General features: G+C 38.8%; 1 protein-coding gene across 1 annotated transcript in view; it reads right to left on the bottom strand.

Annotated features, from left to right (window-relative positions):
- Positions 1-14,478, bottom strand: part of LOC150107598 (uncharacterized) — a 419,637-nt gene that overhangs the window by 111,005 nt on the left and 294,154 nt on the right. Inside the window, exon 16 of the mRNA XM_090391960.1 lies at positions 6,462-6,543. Within this exon, the coding sequence (XP_090248086.1) occupies positions 6,462-6,543 (82 nt within the window). The remainder of the gene's footprint in view (positions 1-6,461; positions 6,544-14,478) is intronic.

The following is a 14,478-nucleotide window of genomic DNA, read 5'->3' as shown; positions in this document are numbered from 1 at the left end:
GATTGTGGGTAATTGTCTTGCATGCTCGGTCTCAGTTGGCATACCTCATTCGTATAGTCAACATTCGTGCTAGCATTGTGACCACGTGTGTGTGCGTAAAGCATTTTTTTATTTATGTCCAAATGTAGTGACTGTTCTTTATTAACTGTACTACGACAATGGCCCCAATGAAGAAAAGGGTTGAAAAGGAAGGCAGTAAGAAGAAGGAGATGATTATGGTGGAAACTAAGAAGGAAATCATCGGGAAGCACGAACAAGGTATGCAAGTGGCTGCCATCGCAAGATTTTATAAGAAGTCTACGTCAATGATTTGCACAGTATTAAAGAAGAAAGAAGAACTAAGAGGGCTAGATCTAGCAAAAGGAGTCACGAGAGTATCAAAGCAACGACCACGTATTCTGGAAGATGTAGAAAAGTTGCTTTTGGTGTGGATAAACGAGAAGCAACTAGCAGCTGATACTGTGACTGAGAACTTGATCTGTGAGAAGGCAAAGGCCTTGTACACCAACCTTGTAAGTAAACTGCCAGGTACGTCTACAGAAAACAAAGAAGGCTTCAAGGTGAGCAGGGGATGGTTTGATAACTTTAAGAGGAGAAGTGGCATCCATAGTGTTATGAGACACAGAGAGGCCGCGAGTTCAGATGCAAAGGCAGCTGAGGCGTTCGTTGCCGAGTTCCAGAAGCTTTCCTTTTCCGAGTGTTACCTGCCGCAGCAAGTTTTTAATTGTGACGAGACAGGCTTTTTTGGAAAAAGATGCCAAAGAGGACCTACATTACAGCAGAAGAGAATGCAATGCTCGGTCACAAGCCCATGAAAGACCGTCTCACCCTCTTGCTGTGTGCTAATGTAAGTGGTGATTTCAAAGTCAAGCCCCATGCTCATGTATCATTCTGAGAATCCATGAGCCTTCAAGAAATGCAAGGTGCAGAAGAGCCAGTTAAACGTTATGTGGAGGTCCAACAGCAAGGCTTGGGTCATTCGTATCTTGTTCGTTGAGTGGATTAAAAAGGTCTTCGGTCCTGCAGTGAAGAAATACCTTTTAGAAAAAAAATTGCCACTCAAAGTCTTGCTGGTTAATGCTCCTGCTCATCCTCCAGGCCTTGAGGACGACTTACTGGAAGAATTCGAGAGTTCATCAAGGTCAAGTTCCTTCCTCTCAACACTACTGCATTACTCCAGTTCATGGATCAGCAGGTCATTTCGAACTTTAAAAAGCTTTACACCAAAGCGATGCTTCGAGGTGACTGAAAGAACCTCCGAGAGTTTTGGAAAAATCATTTCCACATTGTAAACTGTGTCAAGATCATCGATAAAACCTGGGATGGGGTCACCAAGAGACTCTTAATTCTTCTTGAAGAAAACTGTGGTCTGATTGCATCGAGGGGTTTGCTCATGAACAGGAGCTGCCAGTTGTTGATGAAATTTGTCCTTGGGGAAGACCATGGGACTGGAGGTGAATGAGGATGACATTCAAGAGCTGGTGGAGGAACATGGCCAGGAGTTTACCACCAACAAACTGATAGATCTGCATCATGAGCAACAGCAAGAGGTTATGGAGGATATCTCATCTGAGGAGGAGGAGAAAAAGATGGGGACATCCCTCTCTTCAAATGAGATTAGGGAGGTGTGTAAAATGTGGGAAAGAGCAAAATTTTGTAGAAAAGCACCACCCGAGTAAGGCTGTGGTAGTGCGAGTGATGAATCTGTTTAACGACAATGCAATGTCATATTTCCGTGAAATCCTCAAAAGGAGGCAAAAGCAAGTGTCATTGGATAGGTTCCTTGTTAAAGTCGCACAAAAAGAAAAAGAGTCAACAGATAGTAGTGATTCCGTTAGTGACAATGAAAGTCGTCCTATCCAATAAAATTACTATAATATGTAATTGTAATGTAATTAACCTAACCTAACCTAACCAAAGGTATACATATATAAAGTATACAAAGGTATATATATTTTGTATTAATCATTTTTATGTGAATATTTTTGAGTTTTTGAATGAATCATCTGAGTTTCCATTATTTCTTATGGGGAAATTCGCTTTGATATATGAGTGCTTTGGATTACAAGTATGTTTCCAGAACGAATTATGCTCGCAAACCACGATACCATTGTATATCCTTTCCTCGCAAAAGCCTGCATATGACTAACCACAACACAGGTGATTACTTCATGATCACTTCCACTATCTGGAGGAAAATGTGAACCCCCCTCTAACAATTGCATCCTCTGATGAAATGATGAGATCTAGAACTCTTGATCCTCACGTGCCCTTCTTTACGTGCTGCCTGAGATAGTTATTTCTCAAGAACTCGAGAAATTCATTTTCCTTATACAGATGCCATCTCTTCATTCCAGTCTATACCACCATAATTAAAATCACCCATAATAATGACACTTCCTTTGTTCACTAATCCAAGCTGTTTATATATTTTTTCATCACCACCTTCCACATTCCCAGGCCTATAGCAACATCCAACTAATTACATCTTCCTCTCAACCTCCACATTACACTACACTGTCTCATAACCATTTCCACTATTTCCCCCTTTCATATCTACCTTATGTGGACTTAATTCCTCTGCTATCATCAGCAGCACCCCTCCTTCCCTTCTTCCTCTTTCTATCCTCGCAAAAAATACTGTACCCATCCATTTCTATTCCTGTTACGACATCATCTTCATTCAACCATGTTTCATTTATTCCAGTGATTTGGGGGCAAATAAACTCAACCAGTGAAACAATTTCATTCCTTTATTCCTGATACTTCTGGCATTTGTAAACAGACACAGCAGTTCATTCTTAGGTCTATAGCCAGTCCTACCCAAGCCATGTGTTGGTTGTGATTTCCCCACAACATCTGCCCAATCACCTTTATCACCACTTACCACATACATCTGCTCAGTCTCAACTTCTCCACCCACATCACAATATATTCCATCTTCATACACACATTCACTCTCTCTCTCTATGCCATAACTCCCTGTCCACCTGAGCTTCCCAGTTTTCCCTGTTCCTCTTGTATTCCCATTCTCTCTTCCTCTCTCACACTACTACTGTTTCCGCTACTAAGCACTTCTGTCTCTTCAACCACTCTCTCTCCTGATTTTTCTCTTCATCTCTTCCTTCTGATCTCTGGCACGCATCACACACTATACTTTAATCCAGCAACACTTTCTCCAGTTCACTCCAAAGCTATTTAAATGCAACCCATCATGCCTGTATAATTTCATTCTTCCCTCAAACACATGTCATACATCCACAAACTCCACTCCCTTCTCCTCACACAGCTCCACCAACATACCATTCATAATTTTGGCTCTCTGTCGCAACTCATCATCATCATCATATCTAAGTAACACACACAGACAACCTTCCTATTGCACTGTTATCTTTCACTCTTCTCAATAGTCTCCTGATATTCGTCTTCACATCCTTCTTATGTCCACTCAGATCATTTGTCCCTACAATCACAACTAATTCTCTTGTTCGTTTCTTCCTCATGTCTAACACCTTAATTATCATACTCATTCTCCCACCCAGATAGCAGACTTTATGGACTCTGTCAGTAACTAGCCCTCTAATTGTGGAGTCTGCATATACTGCTATCCTGGAATTACTCGTTACTTCTTTTACTCTTTTTTTTCTTTCATTCTGTTCTCTTGCACACCTTCATTAGCTTCCACTAGATGTCTAACATCACTCCACATATTTCATTTTTCATTTCCAATAATTGTTTCATTAAATCTTGCATTCTGACAGTTTCACTCTCTATCTCGCTACCTCTTGTTCGGCCACACTTTATTTCCTTTTCCTCATTCATACTTTCTTTCTTTCACTCCTTCAGTTTCTCCAACGTTCATTTCATTTCCATTTTTTGTAACTTTTTCTCTAACTTTCATTTCATTTCCATTTTTGGTGACTTTTTCTGCAACTTTCGCTTCTACATCTTTACATTCTTTTACTCTCTGTTTCTCTTGCTTTCATTTCATTTCCATTTTTCGCAACTTTCACTTTTACATCTCTGTATTCTTTCACTCCCTCAGTTTCTCCTGCTTTTGTTTCATTTCTGATTTTGTAACTTTCATTTTTACATCCTTGCATTCTTTCACTCCCTCAGTTTGTCCTGCTTCCGTTTCATTTCCGTTTTTCATAACTTTTACTTCTACATCCTTGCATTCTTTCACTCTGTCAGTTTCTCTGCCTTTCATTCCATTTCATTTCATTCATGTACACCATCTACCTTTGCACTCAGTTTCGCATTCTTTGTATCGTGGTCCAACAATACATTGCACTTCAGACACATCCATACTTTCTCTCGTTCATTCTCTCTCTCTCTCCACAAAGACATCTCTTACACTCCGTCATGCATATTGCACTCACAACATCGAATTAGTTTTGAGTGCTATTTGAATTTCACGACATTTGCCTAGTAGCACTGGTCGACACCCTCGTGACTGCCATTGCATGATATTTAAAACAGCAATTTAGACTAATAACTCTGACAGAATTTCACACCAAAAATTTCTCAGACACACTTCATTATCAAAAATAAATAACGAAACCCTAAATTTATGAAACACTGCCAATTATTATTCAAAAAAGCATTTATCTTTCTGGAGCTCTTTCTGACACTGAACAATTATTTTATCATCTTTACATTCTTTTACTCTCTCAATTTCTCCAAATTATTGAAGAATAGTTAACCATGCAAGCTCCCATGCTCCATGTGGTTTCTATTTCAACTTATATTGTGATGGTTCCTACACGTTATGTATTTTAGTAATGTTATGGTTCATGTTAACCTTTTATTGCATTATAATAAATTTAGTTTAATCCTTTATCCAAGTGTAAGCAAACAAAGTTTGAGCCTGAAGTATCTTCAGAACTGAGACAACTCATGGTAAAGGTTGACCAAGCTCTCATCACTCCTTGTCTTAGTATCTCCCATAATGCAAGGCACATCTTCTTGCGGACATGTATAACAGTATGCATTAAGGGAAGGGCTACTTCCCAGACCAGTTTCGACCTTTATTGAGATCTCATCAGTGGGAACCAAACCCAAAAGTGGTGATCCTAAGGCAGAAACAATGAAGAAGTCATAGTTACCTATACGAGTTGCCAAAAGGAGTATCACCTTATTATTAAATTACTCTGGATTTAGAGAAAGATGTTGGAAGTTTTTCCCACTTGGTTAGACTATAATAAATTTAGTTTAATCCTTTATTCAAGTGTAAGCAAACAAAGTTTGTACCTGAGGTATCTTCAGGACTGAGGAAACTCATGACTTCTCCATTGCTTCTGCCTTAGTATCACCATTTCTGGGTCTGGCTCCCACTGACAAGACTTCAATAAAGGTCGAAACCACTCTGGGTAGTGGCTCTTCCCTTAATGCATAGCATTATATATGTCTGCAAGGAGATGTGCCTTGCATTATGGGAGACACTAAGACAAGGAGTGATGAGAGCTTGGTCCACATTTACTATGAGTTTCCTCAGTCCTGAAGATACTTCAGGCACAAACTTTGTTCTCTTACACTTGAATAAAGAATTAAACTAAATTTATTATAGTCTAACCAAGTGGAAAAAACTTCCAACACTTTTATTGCATTTTTGTTTGTCCTAACCTAAAAGAAGTCACATGTATCTGCAGCAAAACTAGTTGGTTTTCATTTTTATATTGTTACAGCCAAATAAACCCAATTTATTTCTCTTTATAATCGATTTTTTACTGGTTGAAAGTCTATATTATCATCATAAAAGTGTGTTTTTAAGAGTTTCACATTTCATGAAAAAAATGCTAAACATACTACTATGCTATGCTCTTTTAGTTTTAATATGGAAGTATAAAAGTGTTGCTGCATAATCCAGAACTAATGTCAGAAGGTCAAATTCTAGGTGCCTGGAGTAGAGATATCATGGGGACCCATCTATAAAAAAGAGAAATAAAACTGAATGTGAGAATTACAGAGGAATTTCCTTACTGGGTTCTGGATAAGATTTATGCAAGCATACTTGAAAAAGGCTAAAAAAAAGGGGAGAGACAGCTTAGAGAAGAACAAGATGGGATCAGGTCAAATAGAGGTCATCAAGATCAGATTTTCATTTTAAGATAAATAGTTGAGAAATCGTAGGAATATAACATGCCTCTGTATTTTATGTTTTGTAGATCTAAAATGACTTTGAATTCATGACTTATTGGCCAGAGATTGAAAGCATCTTTTCATTTACAAATCTAGCTTCAGTTTGGTTGTTGGGAGAAACCTGCAATATAAATTTTGGAGCATATCTATAACTACCACCATCTTTCCAATAATATTTTCAAAAATACTTCTGAAATTATTGACAGATGAAAGAAGATGCAATGAAGAAATACCACAGCTCTTTAGTACTGTAGCACAGAGTGATTATAAAGTAATTCTAGTAGGGTTTTTTTTTTTTTTTTTTGAAATTTTGTTGTTACCTGGATATCATAAGCCTCAGCAGCTCTTACACAACATCTGATAGCAGCAGGGGTACATCCCCAGTCTTCATGCAGTTTCAAGCTGTGATTACATGAAGAAAAAAATAGTGCATAATATTATATAAATTCTAAAATAACAAATAGTAGACTTGCACATTAAATAATGCAGATGCCAGTTATTTAAAATAATCTATAATAAGAAAACATGCAGAATCAGAGAGGTTTTTTGAATTTAGTACTGGAAAAAGAGAAAAGAAAACTTACTGAGATAAAAATTTCTTAAAATTATTAAGAAATTATAAGTTAGCCATTTATTTAAAAGTTATCCAGGAGAATGAGAGTGATTAGTAGAGTGGCTCAGAACTATGCGCTAGAGCTACTACTGTTTTGCATATTAATGATATAGGGAAAGCTTGATGATACAAAATTGGAAAGGGTAGTAGTTAATAAAAGTGATAGACATGTCTTATGGGATGAAGTAAATAAATTGGCAGCATGGGAAGAGTAAATGGTTATGCACTTTGGGATGAAAATATTATTATTATTATTATTATTCCGGGCAACTCCAAGGAGTCGACAGACTCATCGAGGGAGGCCCTAACATCATGTCAAGAACAACTATTCGACATTCACGCAGTATCTATCATACCTTGCCTTGAACTCACTCACAGTCGTAGCACCCACAACAGACTCTGGCAGCTTATTCCACTCATTCACCACTCTCCAAGTAAAAAACCTAGCTCTAACACCCTTGTCAACCACATTCTTGCCCAGCTTCCATGCATGGCCCCTAGTCCTCCCGCCACCAGTTCTATTTTCAAAAATATCTTCTGGATTAATCTTATAGAAACCCTTCAGTAATTTGAATGTCTCAATCATATCACCCCTCTTCCACCTATCGACCAATTTCTGTAACCCACAAATCTTCAACCTATTCTCATAAGGTTCACTCCATAGACCTGCTATCATCTTGGTCACTCACCTCTGGATCCTATCCACCTCCTCCCCATCAAGAAGAAACCCTGGCACCTAAATCTGGGCACAGTAGTCAAGATGGGGGTCTTATCAAGGCTTGATACAGAGGAACAACAACTTCTTTGTCTCTGCATGTTAAAGTATTTTTCAGAAGCCAAGTGATTTGATGAGCTGTTTTAGCCACTTTTGCAATGTTCCCCCTAAACTTCAATTCCCTATCCACCAACACTCCCAAATCCCTGGCCTCATCAATCTCCTGGAGTACGGTTCCACCAATGTGATATACTGCTGCTATTCTTTTCACCCCAAAGTGCATAACCTTACATTTTGCCACATTAAATTGACATCCATTTTTCCTAGCCCAGTCCTCCAAACTATCCAAATCATCCTGTAAAATTTTGACATCCTGTGCACTCACAATTGCTCTACCCAACTTTGCATCATCAGCAAACAAGTGAACACTTCCTCTCAGATCCTTACCTATATCATTGATGAACAAATTGAAAAGCAGTGGTCCAAGAACAGAGCCCTGCAGTACACCACTAGTCACAAGCCAACTTTTAGACTCCACTCCTGAATAAACCACTCTCTGGTATCTCTCCATCAACCACCCTCTTATCCATCTCACCAACCCTATATCCATCCCCATCTGTTCCAGTTTACTGATTAGAGTTCCATGTGGTATCCTGTCAAAGGGCTTGGCAAGGTCCAGTAGAATCACTGTAAACCCATTACCCTTATCCAGTTCAGCCGTCACTGTGTTATAAAACGTGAGCAAGTTTTGAGGAATGATCTACCCCTAATAAAACCATGTTGTCCCCCATACAGTATCCCATTTTCATCTATCCAATCCTGTATTCTTCTCTTGACTAATTTCTCCAAGAACTTGACAACGATTCCTGATATGCTAATCGGTCGGTAATTTACAACAGCAGTCTTGGAACCACCTTTATGCAGTGGAACTATTTTCCCCTCTTTCCACCCCCTCGGGACTAACCCAGACCTGAGACTCAAATTAAACAAAATGATCAAGGGCACTGACAATTCTTTAGCCACTTCTTGTACGACACGAGCTGGTATACCATCCAATCCCACAGATGTATTGACATTGAGGTTATGCAATAGACTACTCACCTCCACTTCATTCACCACAATTCCCGTATAATCTACTGGTTCATTCATTTCTGCAATGTCACCACCTGGATGATATATTCTTGCAAAGTGCTCACTCAGTAACTCAACTATATCAACTGATTCAGTTACCTCCCTACCATCGGCATTCTTTAAAATCATTCTGCCATATACATTTTTCCTTTTACTTGCAACATATTGAAAAAACTGTTTAGGATTCTCTTTAGCCTGTATGGCCAATGTTCTTTCATAATCTTTTTTTGCTTTTCTTACCACACTCGTTACTCTTCTGGCCTGCGCTTTATACCGTTCGTGTGCCTGCCGGTCACCTTTCTCCTTAAATTCCCTCCATAGTTGTTTCTTTTTTTGCATTTCAAGCTTAATGGTGTTATTCATCCATTTAACCCCTACTTGATTTATTATTCGGACTCTAGGTATACAGTCAACCATTGCTTCATGCAAACACTTCTTAACTGCCTCCCATGCACTATCAACTTCTAGTCCTTGCAGTTGTACATGCCATGGCACTGAACCAATCAAACTCCTACGCTTATCATACTTTCCAGCCCGATAATTCCACATGTACCCTGTCTTAATTGTAAATTCCACACCTTTAGCCACCTCCCAAGTCAAGACTCTATGATCACTCTCACCAATTGGTGGCAATGTGGTCATATTTGTTACAGCCAAATCCTCAGATGTAATTACTAGGCAAGCACTAGTATTTTCCATTACATGCTGTCACAGATAGTTATCCCTTAATAACCACATAAAATCCAATTCCTTCCTCCCGTGTGTTCTCTCCTCACTCCAATCAATACGACCATAGTTGAAATCTCCCATAATAATTACCCTCCTTCTACTCATTTCTTCTATTTGCTTGTGCATACTGTCACCACCATCTTTTCCATCACCTGGTCTATAGCAGCACCCAATTGTATATTTTGTTCTGCTAGCTACAATCTCACACCAAATGGCCTCAAAAGTGCTCTTTTCTCTATCCTGCAATTCAACTTCTATTCTCTTTGGCTGCAGCTCATCGGCTATTATCAACAATACTCCTCCCCACATTTTATTCTCCCCGTCATTCCTGAACACACTATACCCATCACATTCAATCCTACTAGCTATATCATCTACAGTCAGCCATGATTCACTAATGCCAATAACCTGTGGTCTGGAAGTGCCAACCATGGCCAAAAACTCTTCCTTCTTGTTCCTAATACTCCTAGCATTAGTGTACATGAATTTAAGACCCCCATTAGCCCGAACCCTACCTTGATGCCTTATATTAACTATCCCATTCTGATTTGTTATCCTTATTCGCTTGGGCATATTATACTCATTCATACATTCAACTGCCTCCCTAAGGACTGCATATCTACCCCCTCTCCCTTAATAGATCTAGTTTCCCTGATTTTGCACATCCACTACATTCAGCAACACTTTTTCAAGTCTCCTTACACCGTATCCATTCAAATGCAAGCCATCCATCTTATATAGATCCTTTCGCCTATCAAACCTATCGAACTCACTCCACATGTCCACAAATTCCACACCACTCATCATACATAACCCACGCATAAAGTCATTTGCAATTATGGCCCTCCTTTTAAACATTTCACTGTCATACCGTGGCAAAAGACTAATCATTCTAACTCTCTCACTCTTTTCTTTTGTTACCTCAAACAATTCATTCAGGTCCTCTATCATTTCCATTTTATCTCCTTTCAAATCATTCGTACCTGTGACAACAATCATTTCTTTCACCCTTTCCTTTTGCTCTCTAATAGACTCAGTTACATCCTTCATGGTCACACCAGGTTGGTACGATTTTGTCAAATCCTCTGCTAACACACCTCGTACTAACAAGTCTCCATACAGCACTCTATCCTTCATTTTGTTCATGTTCACACTCATACACTTATTTTTCCTATCATATTTTTTATTATTGGCTGGTTCATTCAGTCGACTTTTGCTCATATGCTCTAGCTGCTGTTTTGCCCTTTGTATCGTACCACTCAACAACGCGATCTCACTCATTGCATCTATCTCATCTTTTTTATTCTCTATGTAAAACTATTAATATGCTCTGAATTAATACTGTCATTCACACCCTCACAGTTCTCTGGTACAACCTCACCATTTCTTGTCATATCACTATTTTCTTCATTCTGAAGTTTGACAAAAATATCACACTCATGACCCGAAATACACTTTAATTCCTCATTCTCCCTACATTTTTTACACACATTCACTCCTTTATTATCATCTAACCACACTCCGACTGCACTCTGCAAAGCATACATCTCGCAGATAGTACACTGAATCATTTCCTTTATATTACTGTTCTTGAATAAAGATGGCGAACCATCATTACTGGCTGCCATTTTCCTTCGTATGGGAGCCATACTTCTAACGTATTTTATCAAATTATAAAATGAAACACCAAAACCACACAAACAGATGCACTAAGATACGCAAGGCAAACAAAACTACGTAATATTCAAGTAATTTTATCAACGATAACTTAAAATAACTTATCTTATCAGGAGCTTTCAACACAGACATACGACTACAAATCTCTCTCCAATAAATAGCAATAATAAATAGTAATAGTAAATACAATAATAAATAGCATATCATGCTATTTATTACCCTGATGGTACTGAATTGTAGGAAATTGATGAGGCTTGTGATTTAGGGGTAATGGTGGATAGTGAGTTGAAGTTCAGAAGGCATACTGCAAAAGTTGACCAAATAGCTCAAAAAATTACTTGGATGTTGAAGAACACATTGACAAGTAAAGATGATAGAAGATATTATTCCTCTTTATAAGGATAATATGATATGGCTGCATCTTGACTACTGTGCATAGATTTGGTCAGTGCATAATTCGGGTTTCTTTGAAATGAAGAGTTGGTGGAGAGGATCTACAGTTAAGTAACCAAGATGGAGGCAGGTCTGTGGAATGCTTCCTATGAGGTTAGACTAAATAAGAGTGCAGGCTGCAAAGTTTAGTCAACAGGTAGAAAAGAGTTTACATGATAGAAACTTAGAAGTCACTAAAGGGGTTCTCTAAGATGAGTAGAGTGATTGAGGCATTGGATATGAGGAGGGAGCAAGCGAAGGAGTTGATGGTTTTAATAGGTACGAATGACTTGACAGAGGACAAAAAGCATGTCAGAATGGATATCAGGAGGCTGCTTAGAAGGATAAAAGAGAATAGTGTGACAGGAAGGGTAGTAAGCATGTTGCCTAGGTATGACTGTGGTGAGATGAGGCAAAGAGCAAGGATTATGAATGGTATGTTGGCTGAAATGTGTGAGGAGAAGGGAGTACAATTTTTTAATGCATGGAATGAGTTTGAGGGACGAAGTGAACTGTATGGGAACAATGGACTGCATCTGAGTGGTTTTGGTGTGAGTCATTTGGAGAGACTGTTGCTGGAAGGTAGAGAAGTGAGTATAGAGAATGGATCAGATCAAGTGAAGTGATGTGGAAGAGAAGGAGAGTACAACAGGAGAGATTGAAGAGGTGGTTATAAATGAGGATGTAAGTGGCATGAGTATGGAAAATTAGAGAATAGGTGTGCAAGATGAACAGGGAAATGGGGAGGCTCAGGGTGGACAGGGGTACACAGCATGAGAAAGGTGGATGCTCCAAGAGGATGTGAGAGCATGTGTAGACATAAAAGGAATGGGATGACCTGGGATCAAGAGGAAACAGTTGGAATTGAAATGGGTTCTAAAATGAATAAGCAGAAAGGGAAATGGCCCCAGTAGAGCATGGAGAGATCACTTCGAATGAGTGTTATCAGTGGAACTAGGTGTAGATCCAGGAATGAGCTGTTGTGTTTATATACAAATGTTAGAAGTTATACATGGCAGATGAAATGGTTGCACTAATTGAGTCTGATCACCCAAAAATTGTTGGAATAAGTGAGACATGGTTAGATGAGGAAGACATCCTGACAAGAATAGATATGAAAGGATATGATGTGTTTCATGAGGATAGAAGGGGTAAAAAGGGAAGGGGAGTGCTAATAGAGAAAAAGTTATGTCCATACAAAGTAGAGATGCAAGACGGAAATAGTGCCAGTAGTTTTGAGGAAGTATGGTGTGAGATAGAGGTGAATGGAATGAAATACTTGGTTGGATGTTGTTATAGAACAGGAAATGTGGATGGTAGTGACTATGAAATGTATAATCAAATTAGCCAAGCAAATAAGAAAAGAGTGCTCATCATGGGTGATTTTAATTATGGCAATATAGACTGGAATGATGAGATAGCAACTGGCAGTAAAGAAAATGAGTTTCTTCAGTTTTTGAGGAATAACTACCTCAGACAGTATGTAACAGAAGGCACACGAGGTTTGAGAGTTTTAGATTTGGTCATCACATCAGAGAATGTAATTATAAATGAGGTGTCAAATCATCCACCAATTGGTGAGAGTGACCATGAGGTGATTACCTGCGTGGTTACCAGCAGTGTGAGGATCTCTGTAAGAAAAGGGTATATGTGGAACTACAAGGGGGGGGGTGATTATCTAGAGCTCAGCAGACAGCTTGCAGGTGTAGCATGGAATGAGGAGTTAGCTGGAAAAGAGATCAATGCAGATTGGGGGATTTTCAAAAACTATCTCGTAGATGCAATGTCTAAGTGTATTCCAAAGGTGAGAAGGTTAAATAAGGTAGCTGTGAAATGGATGAATAAAGAGATTAAGCATGTGATACAGAGAAAAAGAACATTATGGAGGCAGCATAAGAGAAGTGGAAATAACCAATTCCATGAGAACAACAAAGACCAGGCAAAGTGGGTGACTTGGTTGGTGAGGGTAGCTAAAGAGAGGTATGAACAGCAGTTAGCTAAAGAAGCCAAAAAGAATCCTAAGGAGTTCTTTCGATATGTAGCCAACAAAAAGAAAGAATGATTATGGAAGGATGACATTGATTGGAGAAAATGGTATAAAGACAGCTGTTGCAAAACGTGTCATAAAGGTCTTTCAATCTTGTGAATGTGACTTCATGGAAAGATTGAGAGCAGTTGATAATGGGGAAGAGAGAGACTGACTGTAAGTGAGCAAGAGGTGTATTTAGAGTTGATCAAACTAGATGTAAATAAGGCTGTAGGACTTGATAATATATCACCACGTATTCTGAAGGAATGTGCCAGAGAGTTGACACCTGCCTTGACATATTTTTTTAATATGAGTCTGGCACTTGGTCAAGTTCCTAAGGAGTGGAAGGAGGGCAAGATTGTGCCACTTCATAAAGGAGGTGATCGAACTCAAGCATCAAACTATAGGCCTATCTGTGTGTCAGGTGTTGTGGTTAAGTTGTTGGAGAAGCTTGTGAGAACAAGGATCCAGAATTTGGTTGACAACAATGGCATTATCTTTGATGGACAGCATGGATTTGCTGAAGGGAGGTCATGTTTTAGTAATCTACTTACTTATTACAATAAGGTACCAAACCTCTACCAAACCTTGCCTGAGAGTGTGGTGTCTGAAGGGAATTTGAGTGTGTTTAAAGAACGGTATGATGAGCTGTGTGTTTGATAATAGGACCTCCTAGATGAGTCTTTGACTCCATGGGGGTCTTGGGTAATAATAATAATAATAAGATTGATACAATTTTTTTTTTTTATTTTCAATAAGTTGTGTGAGAATTGGTTAGTAAGGGTTGTAAGGCTAGCTTTTTTTTGCTTGGAGAGTGCTGAGTGATTGGAATGGGTTGCCAGAGATGCTAGTGAGTGCTCTGACAGTGAATTAGTTCGAGAAGAGATATGATAGATATTGTGTGACTAATGTTTAGTATGATATAATGAGTCTTCTGACTCCACGGAGGTACCAGTAATAATAAAAATAATAATGACGATGATGATAATCTTCAACTTGTTGAATCGCTAA

Source organism: Typopeltis vanoorti, chromosome 4 (genome assembly GCF_054136105.1).
Source record: "Typopeltis vanoorti isolate ZY-2024b chromosome 4, IOZ_Tvanoo_1.0, whole genome shotgun sequence".
Taxonomy (NCBI): domain Eukaryota; kingdom Metazoa; phylum Arthropoda; class Arachnida; order Uropygi; family Thelyphonidae; genus Typopeltis; species Typopeltis vanoorti.
The sequence above is the reverse complement of the archived record's forward strand: the minus strand, read 5'-3'. Positions and strand labels throughout refer to the sequence as shown.